The 23940-nt window shown below is 39.7% G+C and overlaps 1 protein-coding gene across 5 annotated transcripts in view; it reads right to left on the reverse strand.

The window, feature by feature from the left end:
- Window positions 1-6564: 6564 nt before the first annotated feature.
- LOC308402682 (inter-alpha-trypsin inhibitor heavy chain H3-like) overlaps window positions 6565-23940 on the reverse strand; it is a 37893-nt gene continuing 20517 nt past the window's right edge. For 3 of the 5 annotated variants that reach the window (XM_080891711.1, XM_080891710.1, XM_080891713.1), the window contains 26 exons: window positions 23722-23882; window positions 23388-23414; window positions 23219-23278; window positions 22795-22851; window positions 21599-21735; window positions 20914-20949; window positions 20760-20783; window positions 18386-18540; window positions 18198-18302; window positions 17953-18115; window positions 17686-17796; window positions 17448-17576; window positions 17103-17219; window positions 16851-17019; window positions 13917-14042; window positions 13223-13404; window positions 12928-13110; window positions 11902-12041; window positions 11603-11763; window positions 11468-11497; window positions 11275-11319; window positions 10581-10709; window positions 9910-10111; window positions 9562-9737; window positions 9096-9207; window positions 7726-8979 (listed from right to left, as the gene is read on the reverse strand). In XM_080891711.1, the coding sequence (XP_080747837.1) occupies window positions 8841-8979; window positions 9096-9207; window positions 9562-9737; window positions 9910-10111; window positions 10581-10709; window positions 11275-11319; window positions 11468-11497; window positions 11603-11763; window positions 11902-12041; window positions 12928-13110; window positions 13223-13404; window positions 13917-14042; window positions 16851-17019; window positions 17103-17219; window positions 17448-17576; window positions 17686-17796; window positions 17953-18115; window positions 18198-18302; window positions 18386-18540; window positions 20760-20783; window positions 20914-20949; window positions 21599-21735; window positions 22795-22851; window positions 23219-23278; window positions 23388-23414; window positions 23722-23882 (3076 nt within the window). In that variant the 3' untranslated portion in view covers window positions 7726-8840. Of the gene's footprint in view, window positions 8980-9095; window positions 9208-9561; window positions 9738-9909; window positions 10112-10580; window positions 10710-11274; window positions 11320-11467; window positions 11498-11602; window positions 11764-11901; window positions 12042-12927; window positions 13111-13222; window positions 13405-13916; window positions 14043-16850; window positions 17020-17102; window positions 17220-17447; window positions 17577-17685; window positions 17797-17952; window positions 18116-18197; window positions 18303-18385; window positions 18541-20759; window positions 20784-20913; window positions 20950-21598; window positions 21736-22794; window positions 22852-23218; window positions 23279-23387; window positions 23415-23721; window positions 23883-23940 lie in introns of all 5 variants that reach the window. The other 2 variants (XM_080891714.1, XM_080891712.1) reach the window with 2 other exon arrangements.

The raw sequence follows: 23940 nt of genomic DNA on the forward strand, positions 1-23940 counted from the left end.
TTCAGAACTGACCTACACAGCCCATTTAAAGAAAGGAAATGCATTTTGAGTATAAAATGTCTACTGCTATAGGGTTAGATGCACTTAAGCGTATGAGCTCAAACAGCATTCATAAAATAAGCACAGAAATAAAAGTATTATTTCATTACATGTGTCACATTTAGCCAGGTAGACAGTCTACAGTCAGGAGTCACGCCTTGTCCTTTATGATCTATATGTGGTTACGCACGTGTGTGCTGGTACAGCAATGTCAGCGCAAGTCAGGTGTAACCGCACCGACAGACAGACAGACGGGCAGTCGGCCGGCTGGCGTCAGCAGCCACACGCCTGTCACAACACACCGCACGGCAAGAAGTCACATACCGCAGCGCCCACACTGCGTGCGCACAATGAGCGCTCAGTCTCCCGCATCACGCACCAGCGGCAGCAGCAATGTGAAATATTCACACGGGGACAAAAGGTGGAGAGACGGGTGGGCGAGGGGGGAAGACCTGCGAGGGGAGGACGGAGAACATAGTTTAAGAAGATCAAGTTCAGAATGGAAAGAAGTGACAAGAAGTAATAACGTGACAAACTCGGGAGATTTCAGAGAGATGCCATGTTGTGTGACTGAGGCAGGCATTCTTGCGTGTTCGTGGTTTGTGTACAATGAGGAAGAAAAGTTCATGAGGGAGAGATGATTAACGATAAAATAAGTAAGATGTACATTGATGAGTAAAGAAAAGGACAATGCAACTATTTTTACTTCCATGATTTTCAGTAATAATCAACTTCTGCCTGAAGCAATTAGTTACAAGTCGTATAGAACACAAAGCCTCCTATATGTGAGGATTTTCTGCTAGTCTCTCTTTTTCAGAGTTAACTGAATGTTTCTTGATGGGAATGAATTATTTCATTTACATCTTTAGTTTGGGCTCTGTCATTATAGCACAGGTGACAGGTAACTGATTAATCAAAATCCCAATCAACAGATTAGGCATCACCAATCAAATTAAAAACTTTTTTCTATTTTGCATGGAAAATTTGCCTTCTTCTTTAAAATATAATATCTATGCTACAATAAAATGTGAAAATAATTGTACATCTGTACATGAGAAACTGCAAAGCTCACTCAGGAAACTGCTGTATGCAAGCCTGAGTACAGAGCCTGAATTTACAGATACTACATGTTTGAAGTTCTCCTGCACTCTAGTGGAGGACCAGGAGATCTACACTTTAACCCTGCTGCTGCTCCACAAACTCCTTGTTAAAACCTCCTTTAATTCAGATTGACTTGATGTTAGTGACCTTGTGGAGATCTGTGAGACGAATGGCAAAGATATTAATATCAGCCATGTGTGAAGAAGTCACTCGGGCATTTTCTGCAACAACGGCCAAACAGAGTACAGGAGTGGGCCCTCTGAAGCTATTGCCCACACTGTGAGCCGTGGACATCTGGCGTTGATCAGCAAAGCTTACACTAACACATACATACAAAGAGATGGACACACATAGGCAAACACTTCTGCAAAGAACCCCCTTCAGAAAATCCCTCTCAACTCCTGAACTTCCGACATGACCTGAGTCAACACACTTGCCCTGGACCTGTTGGTGCACACACTGTGTAATAGGAGCTGGAGAGTTGTAACAGTACAAGGAGTTTTCACACCCTTCATACAAGTTTGCACAGCTATTCTTGGTAGTATATCACTTGGACTTCTATTCTCTGTGGCTAGCCAAACCTCAGTCCAAACCACCGGGGTTTTCCCTGCTCAGAATGTGCCTTTGGGGGGGGGATTGAGTATGCATGTACGCACAACTGGTCAGTGCACTGTAAAGGTAATCAGTCTGTGTTACCGTATTTAACTAAAATCCATGCATTTTTCTGTTATTTCTGACCACTTTAAAAACAAAATTGTCTGTAAAGCTTGAGTAAATGAAACCCCAATTAAAAATAATTTTATTATAATGCTGAAAATTTTACTTTGGCTCTGGCTGAAACTTATTTGAAGGACAATTTAAAAAAGAATCCTTTGTGCAGTAAAGACCCCGACCAGGACCCTAAATTACCATTGGCCTCATTAGGAGCAGGGATTGGTCCCCAAGAGGACCACTGGCTCTGACGGGATCTGTTTTTATACTGGATAAGGTCCCAAAGACACAAAGAAAACAAAACCGCGTAGACACACAAACACAATATATTTCAGGCTCACTGCGTTGGGGCAACTACAGCACCAAACCACCAATGCATGCAATAACATACAACAAAACTGTGGCTGTGATTGTTAATAAGACAACTACATTTCAAAGTGAACATCCTGATAGCTCAACATGTCCTGAACCTTTCTGCTAAAAATGTTTCCACTGTGTAGTAAATGCCATGCAGTGAAAGTCAGATAAACAAATAAAATTTCAATATTAGACACATAACCAGAGTAAATACAAATTGCTGTTTATAAATGATGATGTCATTTATTAAGGGATAAAAGCTATGAAACCTATCTGGCCCTGTGTGAAAAAGCAAATCCCCCCTAAACCTAATAACTGGTTGTGCCACTCTTGGCACTAAGAACAGCAATGAAGCATTTGTGATAACTGGCCAAAGGTCTTTCACATCACTGTTGAAGAATTTTGGACCACTGTTCTTCACAGATTTATTTAATTGAGCCACATTAGGAGATTCAAGTATAAAAGGCCCGTTTAAGGTCATGCTAAAACACCTTAGTCCTGCTGCTTAACCCGCGGGTGCTTGAACTTCAGCACATGAACTGATTCCAGACATTTTTCCATTGAGATTTTCTTGCAGAGAACAAAATTCATGGTTCCATCGATTACAGCAAGTAGTCCAGGTCCTGAAGCTGAAAAAAGCCCTGTTTTATCACACTACCGTCACTATCTTTGACTGTTGGTTAGTTTTACACCAGATTCAACAGGACTTAAATCAGAAAGTTGAACTTCAAGGTGCCTTAAAGCAAATGTGAGCCATGCCTTTGTGTTCTCTTTGGTCAGCAGTGGTTTTCTCCTTGGACCTCTCCCACGGATGACATTTTTGCCCAGTCTCTCTTATTTGTGGATAATGGCTCTCACCGTGGTTCACTGGAGTCCCAAAGCCTTAAAAATGGCCTCGTAACCTTTTCCTGACTGATAGACGTGAATGATTTTGGCATTATGTGCTGGTTTTTGAGATCTGTAAGCCTACTTTGTCAGACTGGTTCTATTTAAGTAATTGCTTGACTCAACAAGTCTGAAAGTAATCAGGCCTGGGTGTGGCACACCTTTCTTTTGAACAGACCTCTGCTCAGGTGGAGTTCTGTATGGAGTTAAATAATATTGCCAAAGAAATTGTATTTCTATCCACCGGCTATCTAGACTAGGCCAACTAAAAATCCCATTTATATTCGGTTTTGTCCAAACAAACAAACACAAGGTTTTCTAATTATGTGTCAGTGACCGCAGGTATGTTCACTGTATCTGCACTGTAAGGGCTTTCTAAAGGATATAGCTTCGATTATTTATGACAAAATAATATTAACTAAAGAAACATCTGTAGTCAGTGAGAGGTGATACAATTTTGAACTGTTGTCACTGCCTCCTTTGTGTTTTTTTCTGTTAGATGTTTGTCTCTCTCTTTCTCTCTCTCTCTCTCTCTCTCACACACACACACACACACACACACACACACACACACACACACACACTATACAGCGTGATAACCATTTTGCTGTTTTGCAGTCTTGGAAGAATGACGTACCTCATATCCGCGCGTTTAAATCAGGTCTGCCCCATGTTACCTGCCTCAGGTGAGTACCGTGTTCAGTGGGACACTGCCTGTTAACAAATGGCTGTACTTGCTGAAGGTGTTTGTAAGGGTAGCCTGCACCGCAGGGCTCTGGCCTACACATAAGGCAATATTTATTTCAATGTGACGTCGTTATAATCTTTCCTAAAACAATTCAAAACCGAGTAAACATAACAAAGTAATTCTGGGTTGTTTATGAGATGTGATATTAAGCATATAAAACACGTAAAGAAGACGTTCGTGCATTAGCATCTTATAAGCTAGTGACCAATTGGACCGTTCGCTTTTTTCTTTGTAACTGAAGGCACAGGTTTACCTGAGCTGTTTTTCATCGTCTCTCCATGTTTGTTCATTTCAAAGTATTCCCACTGCTCCTCATCTCTCTCTGTAGTATCTCACTATTATATGATTGTCCCATTGTGAGTGGTGTATATATCTTTGACTTCCAGTTGGTGGCGCAGTCGCACGTTTATATGAGCTACTAATGATGAGTTGAACGTGTTGCTGCGCTGATTTACTGAGGACACATGTAAACGATCAGCTGTCGTTAGTACGTCCAACAGTGCTTTGTCAGCATACAATCACAGGTTGTTTTGAGGCTGAAAGTTTTTACTGAGGATGCATGACGTCAACGAATTTAGAAAAGTTATATAGATATGGTTTTTATCAAATGTGAAAACATCAAGTCACTGTAACGAGTTAGTCATTGTTTAATTAAAAAAAATGTTTTTAAGTGCACGAGTAGTTACAATGATGCATCTACTACTTACCAAGCACAACTCTGAATAATAATAATAATAATAATAATAATAATAATAATAATGATAATAATAATAATGATAATAATGATAATTTGCACGATTTACACAATTTACACAAACACATCCTTTCACGAAAAGTTAAAAGTTTCGCAATTTAGCATCGTCAAGTTTAGTTTAAACTTACAAAAGACCATCTTGATCCTTTTTGCCATATTCAATAATCAGAGCCATAAAACATGAAAGTCTTGATCGTGCCAGATGTGTGTGACACATTTCATAACTTTTCAAGCTTTCCAAACCCCACCACTTCACATTGCAGCGAGCCACAAGGGCAAAGATTCAGGATTTTACTTAATACATTTTACACCAACATACATTTTCTTATAGAAACTGTATCACAAACTCTTTATTACTGGTTGAATAAAGGGAATTAGTGTAGACAGCTTGAGCTAGGAAATTAATAAAGCAATTAAGGTAATGTTATTCAACCAACAGCAGCCTTTTAAAGGAACGTTTTAAAAAGATTAAAAGATTTAATAATTGATAAAATTATAATGTTAATTATATTATGATAAAAAATTGGAGGATATGCCCTCTGAAGTCTGAGAACTACTGCTTTAAAGTCAAAACTAACTTTCCAAATATTTCTAAAAAGGACTGTCATGAACCAAGCAGCCAGGAACACACAGGCACAAATGTAATCTTCAAAAAAAAAAAAAAAAAAAAAGGGTTTTATTATGCCTCAAAAAGGACAAGATGATTCCAAAAATTCAAAATGACAAAAAATAATTTTTTAAGAACCAAGTGGGCCCATAAAAGAGGTTAACTTAACAAAACTCAACTCAAAAGTCACTTAACAAAACATAACTCAACAAACTGACCTGCCCAAATGAGAAACAGCTCCAGTTATATAGCAAATGAATAAACCATTATATACACCAAAGGTGAAAACTAGAGATAACAGCTAACCATCATTCAAGAAGAACCCCATTCCCCCTACATGATCACAATAGATGGTCCAGTCCATTCTATTGGCTTTTGCATTTAAACCAGCTCCATCCTCAGCCTCCTCTTTCAGCCAAACCAGGAAGGACTGGAGCGGAGGCCAGGTAACTCAGAAAGAACAGAAATATAATTAATATAACACATACCCATATAAAATAACAAACTGCAAAACAGAGTCTATGCCACCCTTTGGACTATAGCCTAGTGCCGTCATGCATTACAGGTAAACTCAAAATATCAAAAGTTAACTTATGATCACAGAAGCTTTAGAGCATAATGTAAACATAAGACAAAAAGATCAAATGAATATTACCCAAGTATTTCAATTGTGTGGTTGCATGCAGCCATCACAAGGACAACCCTACCCAGTGGTCCTGTTACACGTATAACCCCAGAAGATCACAATTTATCTGAGTTCTACACTGAAATGGAAAATGTATGTGTATGGGTGCATCAGGTCAAACAGGTACTGCAGGGCCAGGGCATTGAGGGTTTTTTAAGTGAGAAAAAGGATATAAGTAATGCGTGATGTGACCAGGAATCAATGGAAATTTATGAGGGTGGGGGTGATGTGTTCCCAGAGCTTGGTGCATGTTAGAAGCCTAGCAGCTTACCTGCTGCTTTCTGGCAGGTAGCTCCATGCCCTCCTGGGTTTTAAATGCACCTTAGAACACACATGCATCAACACTACAATGAGCGGGTGGAGGGAGGTTTGGAGTCTTCTCTCACCCCCATTCTCTGCGACCTGCTGGAGCGGGGGGGCTAGGAGGAGGAGTTGGCCGTCCGACTGCGGTCTGGAGTGTGGGGCCTCCCTGCTGCTGCGGAGTCGGGGCGGTCTGCCTCCCCCCACCGCAGGGAAAAGGGTAACACCACCTGGGTCTGGGTGCAGTTCCCCCTCCAGGGGCAAGGGTACCTAGACCCGGTTCGTAGAGTACGCTTGGGGAGTGTGATCGTCTCTTTATGTCTGTCTCCACGTTGGTTGAGTGTGGAGTAAGTGCATATGAGAGCATGAGGGTGGGAATGGATGTTTGTATATGTGTGTGCCTGTATTTCTGTGTCTATATGTCAGGTTGGGTGTCAGGCGCCACCTCTCTGGGGACATCTTAGGCCCTCCAAGGTTTGGAGGCCTATCTCCACCTACCACCACTTCCCCTGCCAGTGGCGGACTCCCTCAGATATCGGTGCATTGGTGGTTCTTTGTGTCCGGGGATGGGCGTCCAGGTACACACCGGCTCACTCCTTGGCGGCCGCTTATCGGGGCCTGGAGCCTGGGGCTCGCTCGGGCCACTTCGGAGGTGGGGTGCCCCTGGCCTCTCGGCCTGGGGCTCGGTCACTCAGGCACGGCTGGCTGCCGGCGGAGCTCACGGGCGCGTCACTGCAACTCCCCCTGGCTTCTGCTCCGCGGCTGCTGAGTGAGCCCTCATCTGGGACTCTCCTCAGCTCTTTCTGGGACAGTGGCGCGGCTGCCCCTCTGTGGGTCTTCCTTGGTCTCTTGTGTTCTGGGGGCCTCTGGATGTCTGGAGTTTTGATCTCCTCCACACCTGCTTCATGCCCTGGAGGACGGGGCTGTGGCCCCCCCACACCCTCTAGCAGATCATTACATGAAGGAACCTTTAAAAAAAAGGTCCATGCTCACAGGTGTACACACGGGTGATCACACCCACAAACTACACCCTTTCTGGCTCCTACCTCAAAGCACACTGTGTTCTGTTGATCTTATGTGCTGCACAATAATGTTTAATATTTAGTATTTACTGTCATATTCCCATATATCATTGTGATGCTGTTTATTCTATTACTCTTGTTCTCTTCTGCTTGTTTTCTTTTTTCTTTCTCAAATCAAATCAAATTCAAATTTATTTGTCACGTACACAGTCATACACAGTACGATATGTAGTGAAATGCTTGGACAACTGCTCGTGACCTAAAGAGAACAAAAAAGGAAAAGGCTATGAATAAGATAGGAAATAAATATGAAAAATTAAAAAGGGTAAATTTAACTAGGAAGGAATAAAATATAAATTAAGGTTAAAAATGAAATAACTGTACAACACAAATTAGAATGAAGGGTGATCCAGGTGATTGATATATGCATTTTTTTTCTCTACCCATTCTGTTGGTTTATGTTTTTTGCCCTTCTCCCCCGTCCCTCTTCTCAGCTGTTTCTCTTTCCCTTTCTTTCTTTCTCCCCTTCTTTCCCCCAGTCAAGTCTGTCCCGTATTCAGTAAGTGAAAATAAAATAAACAATAAAAGGTGAATCAAATAGACCATTACGGCAAGGCTGGGATGGTCAATTTGGTAAAGTAAATCCGTTGGGCATCTTTCTTTGCCTTTAGACAACAATTCTGAAGGCAAAAGAGCCAAACGGGACAGGCAAAAAAAAAAAAAAAAAAAAAAAAAAAAAAAAGCCTAGCAGCTGAGTTTCTGGACATACTGGAGCCTGTCCAGGACTCCAGGACCTCACTGCAATAATCCAGCCAGTTGGTGAAAAAGTCATGGATGAGGGTCTCTGCTCATCAGGTGACATTTCATTTATATGAGACTGGAATGGAAGTGTGAAACTCAAATTGTCACCCAGATTGTGAACTTCTGGGGATAGTAGGATGTGGCGACCGACTATGTCAGTGAGTAGATCGCCAATCTTCGGGAGTACGGCTTTGAAGGCCACAACAATAAGTTCTGTTTTATTACTGTTGAGCTTGACTAGGTTAGATGACATCTGTGTTATAATTGCAGCTGACATGACCAAACTCAGCCTGCTAACCAGTTTTTCAACAGCTGAAGCACAGAAAATGTGAACACTGTGTGCCATTCTCAAGTCCAATATCTTTTTTTTTTTTATGCTGACAGGGAGCACTTTTTTAAAAAGCAAAATATTTATTTAATTCCAAGAAAGCATGGAGAAATGAATGCAGTATGTCATATATGCAGACTATTCAGAAAGCTTTACCTGCCATGTTATTTGTGTCATCATTAAATCTATCTTGACTCACACACTGTCATTGTGTGAGTAAAGCAAACTATCTCACTGATGCTGTTTGACTAAATAACATTTAGCAGGAGAGGTTCGATTACACTCTGTAATGCCAGACGGACACAAACACGTACACTCAAAATATACTGTAACGTGATATGCTTGCATTAATATAAACATGCACTTGCTTTCAGTTTTTGCATGTCACTTTGAAATAGAAAACACCCAGCGACTCACTACAATGCCTTCTCATCACACACCACCCAGAGCATGTAAATCTACCCTGCAGCTCCCAGTGCAATGCTGATCGCACTTTGCGTTTTCAAATAGCCGTAAAAAGGTCTGACACGGTGTAGTCTGAGGCTGTTCCATCGATCAGGCCTCTTCCCTCATTGTCAACAAACCAGCAGGCGATGCTTTCTCCATTCTTCACATCCTTGTTGAAGTCTTTTTGCCAGTGTCTACAGAATATATAGATGTTTTTTTTCAAGGATGATTTGCACATACATGAAAGGAAACTAACTTTAAGGCTGAGTGAATATTATGCACACTTCTAAAATTTAAGAAGTCGCCTTACCTTGTCACATTCAGCCTTTGCCCCTTCACGTACATGGTGGCATCCAGTTTCTCCTGGCCTTCACCTGGATGCAGGTCTGTCAGCTCAAACACAACCCCACGGTAGAACTGACCTGCAGGAAAATAGCTTATGTGACATCTTTTGTTTCTGTTTTAAGAATTAGTTTTTAGTAAAAACAAAAGAGCTACACCAGGTGTGTCGAACTCCAGGCCTCGAGGGCCGGTGTCCTGCAGTTTTTATATCTCACCCTAGGTCAGCACACCTGAATCAAATGATTAGTTCATTACCAGGCCTCTGGATAACTTCAAGACATGTTGAGGAGGTCATTTAGCCTTTACGGTGTGTTGTCTTGTATCAAGGTTACATCTAAAACCTGCAGGACACCGGCCCTCGAGGCCTGGAGTTCGACACCTGTGAGCTACACAGTCACTTTATTACTATATCAAAGCTTCTTGCAGTTTAATACCTAGCAGACCATGAACTGAAGCAGACAAGTGCTGGCTGTCCAGAGTGTAGAAACCCAGGTAGTCTTGGTGGTCGTGGCGTCTCTTCCAAACCTTTGTGTGTCGGATGACCCTGAATTTCACTGAGTGCCTCAGCGTCACTGTCAGACTGCAGTTTTTAACTAGGTTGAGCTCCATACTTGGTCAGAGGCATCCAAGTTGGAAAACACATGAAAAAATGAAGGAAAAAAACTAACGTCATTTGCAAATGTGATTAAAGTACATATAGTAATTAGTGGGACTGAAAAATGGTTTAAAATATTTAATAATTTCAACTTTACGCATGTGTTTTGCCTGGGGATTTTACTCACTTGGCATCTCTGAGTGAGGTGGCATCAGACCACAGCAGCTTGACCTGCTTGTCATTGTAGAAAACAGAGATATCCTGAATGCTCACATCCAGTCTCACCCCCAGGTTCTGATGTGTGATACCAAAACGGCCAAAGTAGGTGTTCACGTTACCATCCAGAGCAACTTTCTTCTTGCTAATTATTTGGCCATTCACCACAAAGCCTGAAATGAGGGAGGATAATGAATTTGGAAAATTTGAAAAAAGAAAATTCTCCCATTAGAACGAGTCCTTCAGTATCTTCTTGATGCATGCTCAATCGTCCAGGTAAGTAAATCCCCAAAGTTTGATTCTGTTCATCTGGACGTAGTGGGAGAAATGTTTCATCTCTCATCCAAGTGACTCAGCTGACTGCAGGTTTCCCCAATCTTATAAACAGTACATTTGCATAATGACTGAAACCAGCCCACTGAAGGAACAATAGGCTGGGAGGTCAGTTCCTTGATCATTACAGTAGTGCTAGTTTCAGTTGTTATGCAAATGTACCATTTATGAGACTGGAGAAACCTGCAGTCAGCTGAGACTGAAGAAGTCACTTGGATGAGAGATGAACCGTTTCTCCCACTGAAAACGCTACCTCCAGATGAACAGAATCAAAGTTTGGGGAGTCCTTCAGAAAGACTCAGGACAGACCTGATTTGGGGTCTCTGACCAGACTGAAAATGGTTCCTGGTTTGTCGTTGATGTTGAAGCACAGAGCGTCGTTTTTATCTGGAAGCTCTATCATAAAATGGGGATCTCCATCAACTGCAGCAAGTAAGTCTAGAAAAAAAAGGTATATCTGAGTAAAAAGCTAATTTAATTATTGAGCTGACAGGTGTGTTATTATAATAAAACAGAGTCTGCACCAACAGTAAAACTATCTTACCTGCCCTTATGACAGCAGTGTACAGCCTGGTTTTTCAGAATTAAATGTTTTCAGTTAAATACACTTACTTAACATTTTATTAGGTACATCTTGGTAGTACGAGGCTGGACCCCACTTACCTTGAAAGCAGCCTTAATTCTTTGTGAAACGTGTTAAACAAGGCTCTGGTAACAGTTCTCAGACATTTTGGCCCAAATTGACATACCATGACCCCATTAATACATTAGTATTACTAATATTGTAACATTGTATTTGATATGGCAGATGTCTTAAATAATGACGGTCAAAACATTCACAACTCCTGAGTTTCTTGAGTCTTCTATGAATGTTTTCATTAACTGTATAAGGAAGCTGTAATGCTTACCTATTATAATAGCATGAAATGAAACAAAAACAAAACAAAACACTGAAACCACCTGTCAACTATTTAAGTCCGTAAAAATGTTACATATGAAACACCATCAATTACACGCGAGCCGACAGCAGGCGATGCATGTGCACCTGCTAAAAGCACAGTTTCCTTCATATGCATTGTGCAAGTCAGATAAGATAAGAAAGGCTTTACTTTACCCAGATTTGGGAAATTCTTCTCTTATAGCAGTTTAAAAAGTAAATGAAAACACATTAAATTCCATTCAAAGACTTCCCATACCCATGTGTCTTTCTGCTTGCTGTCGCTGGCCTGTAAAATAGGAAAGAAATGAAAAAGAAAAAGTTATTTTTGCCAAAGTGATGGGAGAAGAATGTTTCTGCTAATTTAATAAGCGGTGGATTTTCTTTCTCCTACTTTCAGTCAGCTTGTCAGCAATGAAAGAGCGATCAGCTCCATTCTCGTTTTCAGGCTTGGTGACCACCAAGGATGTGAGAGGGGTGACAAAGTTATACTTCAGAGACAGGTTCAGAGCCTTGGCTTCTATATTTCCTCTCTCCTCTTTAGTACTGAGAGCACTGGAAGAGAGACAGAGGACAAGATGGACATGACGTTAATAATTTATTATGATGTATAACATAATGTTTAACGGAAAAAAAAAATCACCATCAATAAAATTTCTGCACGGTAACAGAAAAATTTCCCCATGAACCAACCTGTTCTCCAGCTGCTGCTGGATGGTGAGGTAGGCCCACATACGCTCAATGAAATCTCCAAAAATGTACCCCTTTTCTGGGTACACTGTCTGCCAGTCAGCCACACTGGCCTTTCCCTGTGCCACAAAGTTCTCTTCAGACTTGTTAAAAAGGAAAGATTAAATGACAGACATTATTCTGTGCAGCCACTCAACTTTTTTTTTTTTTTTTTTTTTAGCAAGCTGACATCAGCATGCTAATATTGTTTCAGATAATTACGTTTCATAGATATTCAATTATTAGAATCTGAGATGGTGTCGACAGTGTTTTCCAAATCTGCAGAGTAACTGCAGCATCTAAAGTTTGTTCAACTTGCTGGCTAAATAACTCAGCTTACAGTAAAGTACATAAATATCACATGAGCTTTGAAAATGGGCCTTTATCCCATCATCCATCTTAACACATTTTATAACTTTAGCATTAAACATTTTTCTTATTCCATATATTTATTTATTCTTTAAGTCTTTAACGTAGGGTCTTTACCTTACAATATAAAGTGTCTTGAACTGACTATTGTTGTGATTTGTCGCTATATCATCATTAATTGAATTGAACACCACACACAGATTTGTTTTCATTTTAGTTTAAAGAGTTGAAGTTCATGAAGCACTTACAGTTGGTAAGGTGGGTAGATATATGCTGGTAGGAACATAGTACTAACTTTGTCATAGTTGTTTAAGGTATTTACACAGATCTGATCTTATAAGCATAAGTATTGTGCTTCACATAAGTATAAAGATGGATGAAAGCCACTAGCTTAGAATCTTAAGTTGAAAGCAGAAAAGAATGAAAAGTAATGAGACTCCACTTGATGTTCGGACTACAACAGTCAATTACAGCTCGGTTCATTTACAGTTCGTGAAATTCCATATTCAGCCACAGTAAGACTGAATAATAAGGCTCATTTGTATGAGCACTAACATAGATCTGAAGTCAAACTCATGTTGTAAAGGAAATACTTTAATAATGTGCTCTCCCTTTTCTCACCCCGTGGGCAAACACTTCCACCGAGAAGTTTTCCACGTCATTTTCCTTCAGCTGACCAGCGACCACGATCTCTGAGCCGTTGAACAGCTGGCTGTAGTGAGTTTTGGTTAAGAAGTCTGTATTCTCTGAATAACGCAGATCCACCTCCAAGAGCAGAGGGCTGGACACTTCCTCGTAGAAACCCTGCAACAAAGACACAAAATTGTTGCCATTTATGTAAGGCACAAACTAGCATTTCTACGCTTGCATTGATTTTCATGTTATAGTCATTAATGTTCTTAATTTCTTGCCTTACCTTGAGTTGAATGGCAGCATCTGAACCCTCAAAAATTCTGCGGGCCACTCCTTTATTTTGCCTGCACATAACATCCAGGAAGGAGTAATCCACATCATTTCCAAATCCAAGACAGAACAGAGACATGATTCCTCCAATAGCAGAAAATACATTCTGCTGGATTAGCTGGGGGCTGGTCACCCCTGCAGACACAAACACACTTACATATGAGCATGCATTAAAAAGCTTCCATTTCCAATGAAATTGTCGAGTTGGGTGTCAGCTTTACATAACAAATCAGTTCCATCTTACTCCCTAACATTGTTAATATTCATTTATATGCTATTATAAATGAGTAAAAAAATGCTGCGGGATACAGGTTCCTCTCGCGTTCTTAGCTCAGGGTGAGCAGGTGGGTGAGCTGGTGGTGGGCCCAGCAGTTGCTTCGTGGCTTCCTCCGGTGAGCACCTGCCAGCCACATGCCGCTCCCACCTAAGGAGTGGGGATGGGTGAGGCAGCAGGCAGCGTCCTGGCTGATTGCAGGCCCCGCCCCACCACCTACCCCCATCGCCTGACTGAGGCCGCTGAGCCTGGCGGCCCTCCCCCTGGGAGCCGGCACGGGCGCCGGAGCAGCCCGGACCCCTGTCTCTCCCTGCTGTCCCATACGTGGATCCACCACAATTTTCAACACACAGAATGTTTAAGATTGTCTCACCACTGTTTGGCATCCCGTCAGTCAGTAGAAAAATCATATCCATACTCCTCTCTGGAACTTTCTTTTCTTTTCTTTCTTTCTTCAGCAAACTAACTGCATCCAGTATAGCACTGTTGATGTTGGTGCCTGAAAAGCAACAATGCTTTGAGTAACATGAAAATCTCATCATGTTCAAACTTTTACTTTACTCTTTTACTTGTTAAGCCTTGACCAAAAGATTGATAATATTCTCTCTATGCAGTATGACTGGATTCTGTTTAATTAGACTATAGCTCTGTACAAAAGTTCTGAAGACGTTTATTAAAGTTCTGAAATGAAAACACCACCTTGATTGTTTAATCTACACAAAACCTAAAAGTGTAAAAAAAATAATATTACTCTGTTTTCTATGGTATTTTGAGCATGACTCTTTCTTGGCCATGGCAGCTACTTCCTGTAGCTGTCTGTGGTCACTAATCATTGAATTGTTCTTTGTCCAGGGTGAAACAATTGTACAGGATAATTGTTTAAGAAATAAATAAAATTAATAAATTTCTCTAATCTACACATGGATAAATTATATATACATACACCTGCGTAATATTGGATTAAATATCACTTAGCAAGTTGCACCTCAACTAGATCCAATTGATAGCCATCAACAAGCTTCTGGCATAATTCTATATCAAATCACTCTTCTTAGCAGAATTGGTACAGTTCGCTTAAATCAGTTGGTTTAGAGGCATAAACCTTTAAAATGTAGCTCACAGATTTTCAATAGGGTTTAGGCTGCGGCTTTAGGAAGTTAGAAAGTTAATTTCAGAAGGTCATTGTTGCCCTGCTACAAATATTTTCCTGTTGGAACACCCGATTGTGTCCAAGTTCAATCATTTAGCAGCTGATCTGAGGTGAAGTTGAAGAGTTTGGAGGTAATCCTGCTTCTTCATTATTCCACCGATGTTGTGCAATGTACCAGTACCTCTTGCAGCAAATATATGATGATCACCCTGCTTGACAGCCTGTTCCGTGTTCTTAGGTTTGAAAGCCTCTCCTTTACTTCTCCAAATATTCTTCTCGTCATTGATATCAGATAGCTCAATCTTTGTCTTGTTTGACCATAAAACTTTTCCCTAAAGAACATCTGACTCGTCCATGTGGACTGCTGCAAATTTCATTTGAGCTTAAAGATGTCGATTTTGGTGCTGGGGTGTCTTTCTTGGTCGGCACCCTCTCAGTCCTTGATAGTGACGGTGGTGTTCCAGCAGTCTCCAGTTCATTGTAGCCTTGAGCCTTTGTGGTTTCTGTGACGTTCCTCAATATTCTGATGAATTTCCTCCCATCTGAAGATGACAGTTTGGGTCTTCTTACCAGTGTTGGTCAAGTAATCATGTTACTTTACTGATTACTTATTTTCAAAAGTAATTAATTACTTAGTTACTTTTTAAAAACATGATTTACAACCTGAATAGGTGATAAAGCGATAGATCATTCAGCCCAATTCTACTTTTTCTGCATAATCCATCATACAAAATGTAATCAAATGGAAAAGTCTTTTTAAAACTTGTTTTATTAGTTTTAATCCTTTAGCTTTATGCATCAAGCAAAAATGTAATTATATGCAACATTCTCTGACTGGAAACCTATTTTCAGCACATAAAATATTTTTTTGTGTTTACACTCACTCTTTCAAATATTTGCGAGGAAAACCCAGCAGAAAATAAATAAAATCAAAGACTAGCGGTCCTGTTGCTCTATTTTCACCTGTAAAGCAGGAGTGGTGTAGGCGGAGGTTTACCCTGGTGCAGGTGTGCCGCAGCGGTCAGTTGAAGAATCCGCGAGTTTCTCTGTGAATTTCCCATTACGTCGTTGCGCACTCGGTGCTTGCTTGGAAGTTTAGGGGTTTTTTTCGCTGTAAAAAGAAGTTTTCTTCCCACGCACAACGGACACTAATGTTTTTGTCACTTTTTATGGAATCAAACTCAAAGTAAGGTCAGTACTTCCACGCTTTAAACGCTGCACGCTCATACTCTCTCCGTACTCGATATATTATCCATTGTTGATCTGCACACAGCTGTTGCCACGAATGTCACACTCGCTTAGGTCACTGTCATGAGACATTCTCAAAAAAAAAAAAAAAAAAAAATAACGGTTTGAGTAACAGTGTTCCTACGGGAAAGTAACGGTAATCTAATTACCGTTTTTGCAATAGTAATCCCTTACTTTACTCGTTACTTGAAAAAAAGTAATCAGATTACAGTAACGCGTTACTGCCCACCTCTGCTTCTTACAGACCTTGGCAAAAAACTTGTGCAATTGAAGTGATGATCTTGGAATCTGCAGTCGCTTAGAAATTGGCCCGAGAGACCTTCCCGATTTGTGTAACTCTACACAATCTTCGCTGAGTTCCTTGTATATTTTCATTGTTCTGAGTATTGTTCAATCCAGTGAGGGATAACAAACTTTTTTTTTTTTATACTGGCAAAGAACTAATCAGTCATGATGACTAACAAGAAGTTAAAAGGTCTTGGCCTTGTCAAAACAAGATTTAAATGGGTGTATGTATACTTTTGCCCCAGTGTGGACTAAAGAAATTCATAAATAAATTAAAACTTGTCTATTTGTTTCATTAAAGTATGCCATACAATCAATCCACACTGGAAAAAGAATAGTTTAGAGAAGTCATTAAAAGCCCAAAATTACCATGAAATTCATGCCCGTGATGACTATGTAAACGTCTGATTACAACTGTACATGTTTAGTGGCAACCTCACACTCAAAACTTGACAAAGTTGCTTGTTTTAGCTATATAACAGTAACAGAGCAGAATGATGCCAGCCTTGTTGTGCAGTTGTCAATGACCCAGAATTTTGCCATTTTTCACTCATTCAATAATGCAGATAATAAGCAGAATAAAGAAAAAAAAAATCACTGTACATAAAATTCAGCAATACTTACTTCCACTGTCCTGTATTTTCTTTACATAGTCAATGGCGTCAGAAACATTTCTCTTTGTTGCTTTGGTAAGATAATCCTTCCAGTAACTAATCTTACGCTCAAACAGGAGGATACCAAAGTGGTCCTCTTCGTGAAGGTCTTGCAGAATGGCAACCATTGATTCTCGGGTCTTTATATGTTTACAAAACATATATGGAGATGAACACACTGTCATGCATACAGTATGTAATTTGCCTCTAATTAGTCCCCTACCTGTTCAATCTTTGCTCCATGCATCGATCCACTAGTGTCAATTACATACACCACATTCTTTGGGACTCTGGCCAGGTCAGGGGGAGAAAAGAAGTGCACAAAGTATCCATTTACTGCCTGAAGGGAAAGAGTACTTTGGGTTAAGATGAGCAAGGAAATGTATAGCAGACAAATACAGCTAGGGAAGTAAACGTAAGACTAAAACCAAAATAATGATTGCAGCTTCCAGTTCTATAAATAAAACTGCTGTCTATAAGAGTGTGTTTGAGATCAGTAAAAATTCTGTGCTTTAGCTGAGATAAAGGCTGCTTGTGTGCTGCTTTAAGTTCTGTCTCATCAGCTGACCTGAACTTCCCCCAGGCTTGTTGCTCGTTTCACATCATACTTGATGATGAAATCTCCATTAATTAATGAGCCCTTACAACCTGGACATTTCTGTTGCTGCTCCACTGTTGGTGAGAATGAGATGTGTGCCTGAGAAACAGAAAAGTTTCATTTCACTTTAGATTATTGTAGATATATCCTTTATACCTAAATGCTACATTGTAAAAACACAAGGACAGACATCTTGCCAAAATATCACCTTTGTGTCTGTGACAGTTTTCTCTATCAGAGGGATCAGCTCATTGGTGAGGAACGTTGCAGAAGCCTCAACAAAAGCAATGCCTTGAGGCTCATAGATGTCTGCCTCAATCTGTCACACCATCCATGGAAGTAAATGAAGCATAAAAGAAGAGGTCATTATGGCGTAAAGACTCACTAAGTCAACGCAAGTTCCTTACACAAACTACTTCAGACAGCCCATCATTAATCATCATGAAGAACAATAAAAGTGAAAAGTGAGTCCTACCTGAAACTCCTGCACTGGTTGTTCTACTTTGACTCGGATCAAGATCTCATAACTGCCCAGTGTTCTCTGAAGGAGCTCCTCGTAGATCAGAATGAAAGACACGCTGCTCTGGGCAGCAATGTTTACAGATACAGAAAACATTTCCATCTTTCTTCCAGAAGCCCTGCAATAATAGATATGGATTACATTATTGCAGGTTAAGGGTGGAGGTTGGGATGTTTAATCTTTATCTTATTCCAGTATACTTGACAAGTCCAGCAGTCTTTCCAGAAGAAACAGCCTTCTCATACTGCTCCTTGGCGCTCTCTTTCTCCTTCACCTCTCCAACATACACCTGACCATCAATTTCCCTGTGACCCACGAGGATATGTGTCAACATTAAAGGAGGATGCGCTCTATGATCATTGTCAAAAATGCTGTACTATTGACTGACATGCTAAAGTTGGTGATGAAGGCCATCTTGGGCAACTCTACTTCAAAAAAGATTTCCTGGGATGAGTTCTCCTTGTTTAGCGCCTTGGAAGACATGACCGTGTGTGCGAAACGAGACGACACTGTGCAGGTGATTCGAATGCTTTGCACTTCCACCTTTTGAATAAATGGAAAATGTAATGTGCTGACAGAAAAAGATTATTAGTGTAGTTAAAGAGAATTATTGTTAGGTCTGTCTGGCACAGACCCACCGCTGGAACGAGACAATTCTACTACAACAGCAAAAAGCATTGGACACCAAGCAGAGCTCTTTGTTTGATCTCGTGCACGAGGGAGAGAACTGTGACGAGCGCCATTCCTTCTGCTCGAACCCCAGTCGCTCTCGTCTGCTCCCTCATAGCACTGCTCTTTATTGTGGTTACATGAATATGCATAAGTTCATTAACATGACATCTTACACAGGTATACATGTGAACAAAGAGTACCTTGTCTGCGTGTACGTGTGTGTGTGTGTGGTCAAGATGTGACCCTGTGAAGACTCCCCAAAGCTGGTGCCAGGAGTCCAGCGGTCCACCTAAACAAAGGGCTCTTATACTTAAGCAGATACAAAGTAGGTGTCCTCCTATACCATAAACCAGTAAGAGAAGGTACGACCACTCTCATGACCTTAAGATGTGTGTGTTTGCCAGAGTGCTCCGGGAGGCACGCAAAGTCTTTGCAGACTGCTAAGGATCAGACCTCTATCATTATGCAATCGATTATAAAACTAAGTATATGTGAGCATATATTTCTAAGCATAAATGACAACCCACATGTTAACCCAACAATTATAAAATTTTACAACAACCAATTTAATAAAAGCACAAGAAAAATTAAAAAGTATTTGCCTCTTTCTTGATTTTTTCATACCGTATTTCTCACACTTACATGCTTCAGATCATGCAGTTTATAAATGATGATTTAATTTATTAAGGGAGACAAAGTTATCAAAGTTATTAAATCCATTTGGCTCCCTACTCTTTCCCTCCTAATCCTAATAACTGGTTGCACCACCCTTGGCAGCACAAACTGGAATCAAGCATTTGTAATAAGTGGCAATGAGTCTGAAATCACCTCGCATGTGGAGGAATTTGGCCCACTTTTCTGAATTATTTTCATTCAGCCACACTGGAGGGTTTTTGAGCATGATCGGCCTGTATTGCTTTTTTTTTGTTTGTTTGTTTGGGGTTTTTTGAGCCATTTGGACTTGCTAGTATGTTTCAGATCATTGTCCTGCTGCATAACCCAGGTGTGCTTGAGCTCCAGAGAATGAACTTTGTGATCTTCTGGATGAGTTGTTGATGGCTTCTGGGGTAATTTTGGTCAATTTCTGGATATTGGCTCTCGCCATGGTTCACTGGAGTCCCAAAGCTTTAGAAATAGTTTATAACCCTTTCCAAACTGATAGATGTCACTGACTTTATTTCCCAGCCATTTCTTCAGATTATGGCATGATAATGTCATAGTTTTGTTTAATCTTTCTGCCTGCTTCACTTTGTCAGACCAGTTATACTTTTAGCGATTCCCTGATTCAACAGGTTTGATAGTTATCACACTTGGGTGTGGCTAGTGAAATTGAATACAGCTTTCCAACTAATGTTGTTAATTCATGATTTTACTTTTTCACATAAGGCCAAATAAGTTTGGTTTTTACATTAATAAATGAAATCCTCATTTAAAAATTGGATGTTGTATTTATTCTTTGTCTAATAATAAAATTGGTTTGATGATCTGAAACATTTAAGAGTGATAAATATGCCAAAAAAGAAATTAGGAAGAGGCAAGTACTTTTTCACAGCACTGCATAGCCTAGACCAGGTGTGTCAAACTCAAATACACGGTGGGCCAAAATTCAAAACTGGAACAAAGTTGCGAGCTAACGTTAATATTTATTGAAATATATTTATTCCTCCAGATATAAGAATTAATCTTTTCTTATGGACTCAAACACGTTTTGCTGAAAAACTGAATATGGAACAAGCAAAGCTTAATACTAAACAATATATATATTAGCTGTATAATACCAGTAGGCCAGCTCTAATAGTAATTTGGTGTGGCTTCGCGGGCCAAATGTAATTAGCCAGAGTTTGAAACCTATGGCCTAGACCCTAACATTAAAATTGCATGTAGTTTCTTATAAGCAGAGAGTAAATAAATACATTTTCAGTTGGCACCAGGGGGAGGGACAAGTGGGACAAGTGCAGCTGGAAGCGATAAACTTTACTGGAAGTATGGACTTAATTTTGGAAAAAGCTGGTAACACTACTGTAAGTTAGAAGCTATAAGTCATGTTGACCAGGGTCTATTTTTGAAAATTGTCCGCCTCTGTTTCTTACATTTGCAGAGCTTGAACTTCTTTTCTGTAAAAAGAAAATTGATAAATAGTTTCATGAACGTGTTTAGCAGGGTCAAAACATAAATGAATGACATATAAACAATGCACAGAATGAAGTATCAGTATTTCATAATTAGACACTGTGACATGAGTACCTTCATCGACCTGATGCCCACGGTTTCTTTGGTTTCCTGGAACACAGCACAGAATGACTGTAATGTTACTAAACAATTAAAAAGATGACTGTAAAAAGACAAGTATAAAAACTGCTTGTATCACCTACAACATGCAACGACACCTCTGCATTGAATTCTCAGAGCTTTATTTTAAACCATGTACCAATTATGCCAATCTGAAAAATTGGTGCTTTTGAAATATTTAATCTCAACTAAAATAACCTTCTCTACGTCTTGTAGAGGTTTTCCAGACACCGCGCTTCTAAAAGATTCTCAGATGTAAATGCAATAGTCACTCTCTGAGTTGTGACTCATGCTCTGTCCTGTATAAACTGAAGAAGTATTGTGCAATACTCAAGCGTATTTATTTTCAAAAATAAAAGCCTAACTCCAGACTACAAGTCTCTGCAAAAATGTGAAACCATGAAAGAAAACAAGACAAGAAACAAAGTTTGTAACGCTCACAATTTGAGTTACAGGTTAGAGTTATGTCTTCAAGTAACTATGTCACTTCTTTCAAAAGAAATGTTTAGATATGACACCACAGTTTTTCCCAATTTTACTCTATTAAGGAATAATGAAAAAAAAGTATGGACTGAAAAAGAAAACATTAAAACAGGAGTCTCTTTACATCCAAAAAGTGTACATAGCTTATTTAAGATACCTGTGTTAGAGCATCTCTCCTGGAAATAACCAGAGCTCCATAGGTCTGAGCTAGAAGACTGATGTAGACACAAGCAGACAGTAGCAGGACTCTCCACACCACAGGCATGTCTGGGAATGCAACAGCCTTTCCCGTGGCTGAAAACAAATGTGGAAGGAATTCTTAGCATTTGAGGAGTTTGTTCCTTCAGTGAGACTCCACCCACACTATGGTTGAAAAAGAGGAGGGTTACTCTGCTCCCACAACTGTTTACTAGAATATTGTCCTGTAAATTAGTGTGTGTGACTTCCTTAAAATAGTGTGTGCCAGGGACATTGGGAACACAAGGAAGCGAGTTAAAATTATCCAGTTCCAACTTGCCTATCCAGTGCCTGACTTGTGTGTGGGTGTGAAATTCATATTCTTTACGAAACTTTTACTTTTACAATACTTACTCACAGTTGTCTATTAAATATGGAAATATGACTCATGAAAAAAAGAAAGTAAATGTCAATAGCATGATGCTTGATAACAGCAAACATTTTAACCATGATTTTTAAGAAACTGCGGTTTTCACTTTTTAAGAATCATACGATTTTTAAAAAGTGTTTTCATATTGTGAAAAATCCTGTAAAACAAACTAAACTATAACTTTGATTTGGCGCTATATTAATAAAATTTGCTTGTTTTGAATTATGGGAGAGTTCAGGTAGAAGAAGGTGGAGGAATTATACTCTTAAAGTTATTTACAACAGACAGGCGGTTACATCAGAAAGTCATTTACAATGAAATGTATTCCCCACTTCTGTGTAATCCTTTATTGTAAATGTAAATGTTATTATGACGTGATCAGACAAAAGAGGGTTTTCAGAGAATACTGTTATGTTCAATGTCTATGCCATATGTCAGAACAAGATCTTGAGTGTGATTACAGTGATGGGTGGGTTCTTTTACATTTTGCGGGAAGACAATTGATTCTAATAATAGGTTACATACATTTTTGAGGTTGTCATTTTTAGCATCTATTTAGGGAAATAAAATAAAAGAGGCCTATAAACCAGATAAAATATGATTAAATCCATTTGCAATCTGAAGAAAAACAAAATAAGAAAGAGTAATAAATATTGAAAAACAAGGCAATAAAGCAATAAAGATCCAGCTTGAAGATAGAAATTGAGTATAGATAACTCTATCTGAACTGTATATGGTGTACTTACCAAAATAATTGTAATACCATGAATACGACTCCATGGGCGAATCATCATAATCATATTCTTGAACAGGGAGAACAAAAATCCAAATCAACACGAATACAACAAATTGACTTTGTCCCATAAATCTTTTTTGTGATTTATCGTAAAGACCATACAGATATTCATTATCTGAGAGCAATGAAGAGCATTTCCACACATCTTTGGACCAGTTAGTGCAGCAGGACTTGAAATAATAATTAGCAATAATTTAAAGTGGCACCAAATTTAAACTCAAGCAGTCACCAAGTCCTCCTATGTTTGTGAAAGATGCCATGGCATTTTATCTAGTTAACTGTGCCTCTTAATGCAGATCTGTAAATATCAGCAAAGTCAGACGTCATAGCTGGAGCACAATCTATCCTATCTGAACTGTATATGATGTACTTACCAATTGCGGGTGCTGGCTGGTAATGCCGTGGATGCGGCTGCGCAGGTATATAATTATATGCTTTGAACAGGGAGAATAAAATCCAAATCAACACGAATACAACAAATTGACTTTGTCCCATAAATCTTTTTTGTGATTTATCGTTAAAAAAAAAAAAAAAATCACTTACTCATTTTTTCAGCCTGCTGTCTTTGCTCTGTGAGAAAAAACAGACAGATAACAGTTTTAAACTGGAGCTCCAGCTTCTGCTTTTATACTTCACTAAAGAGGAATAATATGTGGAAAATGTAAACTCAGTCACCAGTTCTCTTTATGAATGAGCTGCAGCCATGCTTTGCTTTTGTGGTAAAGCTTGACTGCAGCCATTTCAAAGTGACACTTGACAAACACACACAACCACACGCACACACACCCCTCCGATTCATCAGTCAATATAGTTTTTGTCTCTTTAAGAAAAGCCAGTCCAGTGTTTTACATTTTTAAACTCTGTTTTCTCCAGGTACCTTCAGTCAGCTTGTCAGCAATAAGAGGGCTGCTTGTCGAGTCTTCGGTTTCGGGCTTGGTAACAACCATGGATGTGAGAGGGGTGACAAAGCTGTACTGCAGGGACATATCCAGGGCCTTGGCTGTTGTGTTGGCTTTCTCATCTGGTGTACCGCTCTTGCTGCCAGAAGGAAAATATATGTATTACTACAGGGAAATCTATAAAAGAACATCAAATG

This window comes from Rhamphochromis sp. 'chilingali', assembly GCF_963969265.1.
Source record: "Rhamphochromis sp. 'chilingali' genome assembly, chromosome: 9".
Classification (NCBI taxonomy): Eukaryota; Metazoa; Chordata; class Actinopteri; order Cichliformes; family Cichlidae; genus Rhamphochromis; species Rhamphochromis sp. 'chilingali'.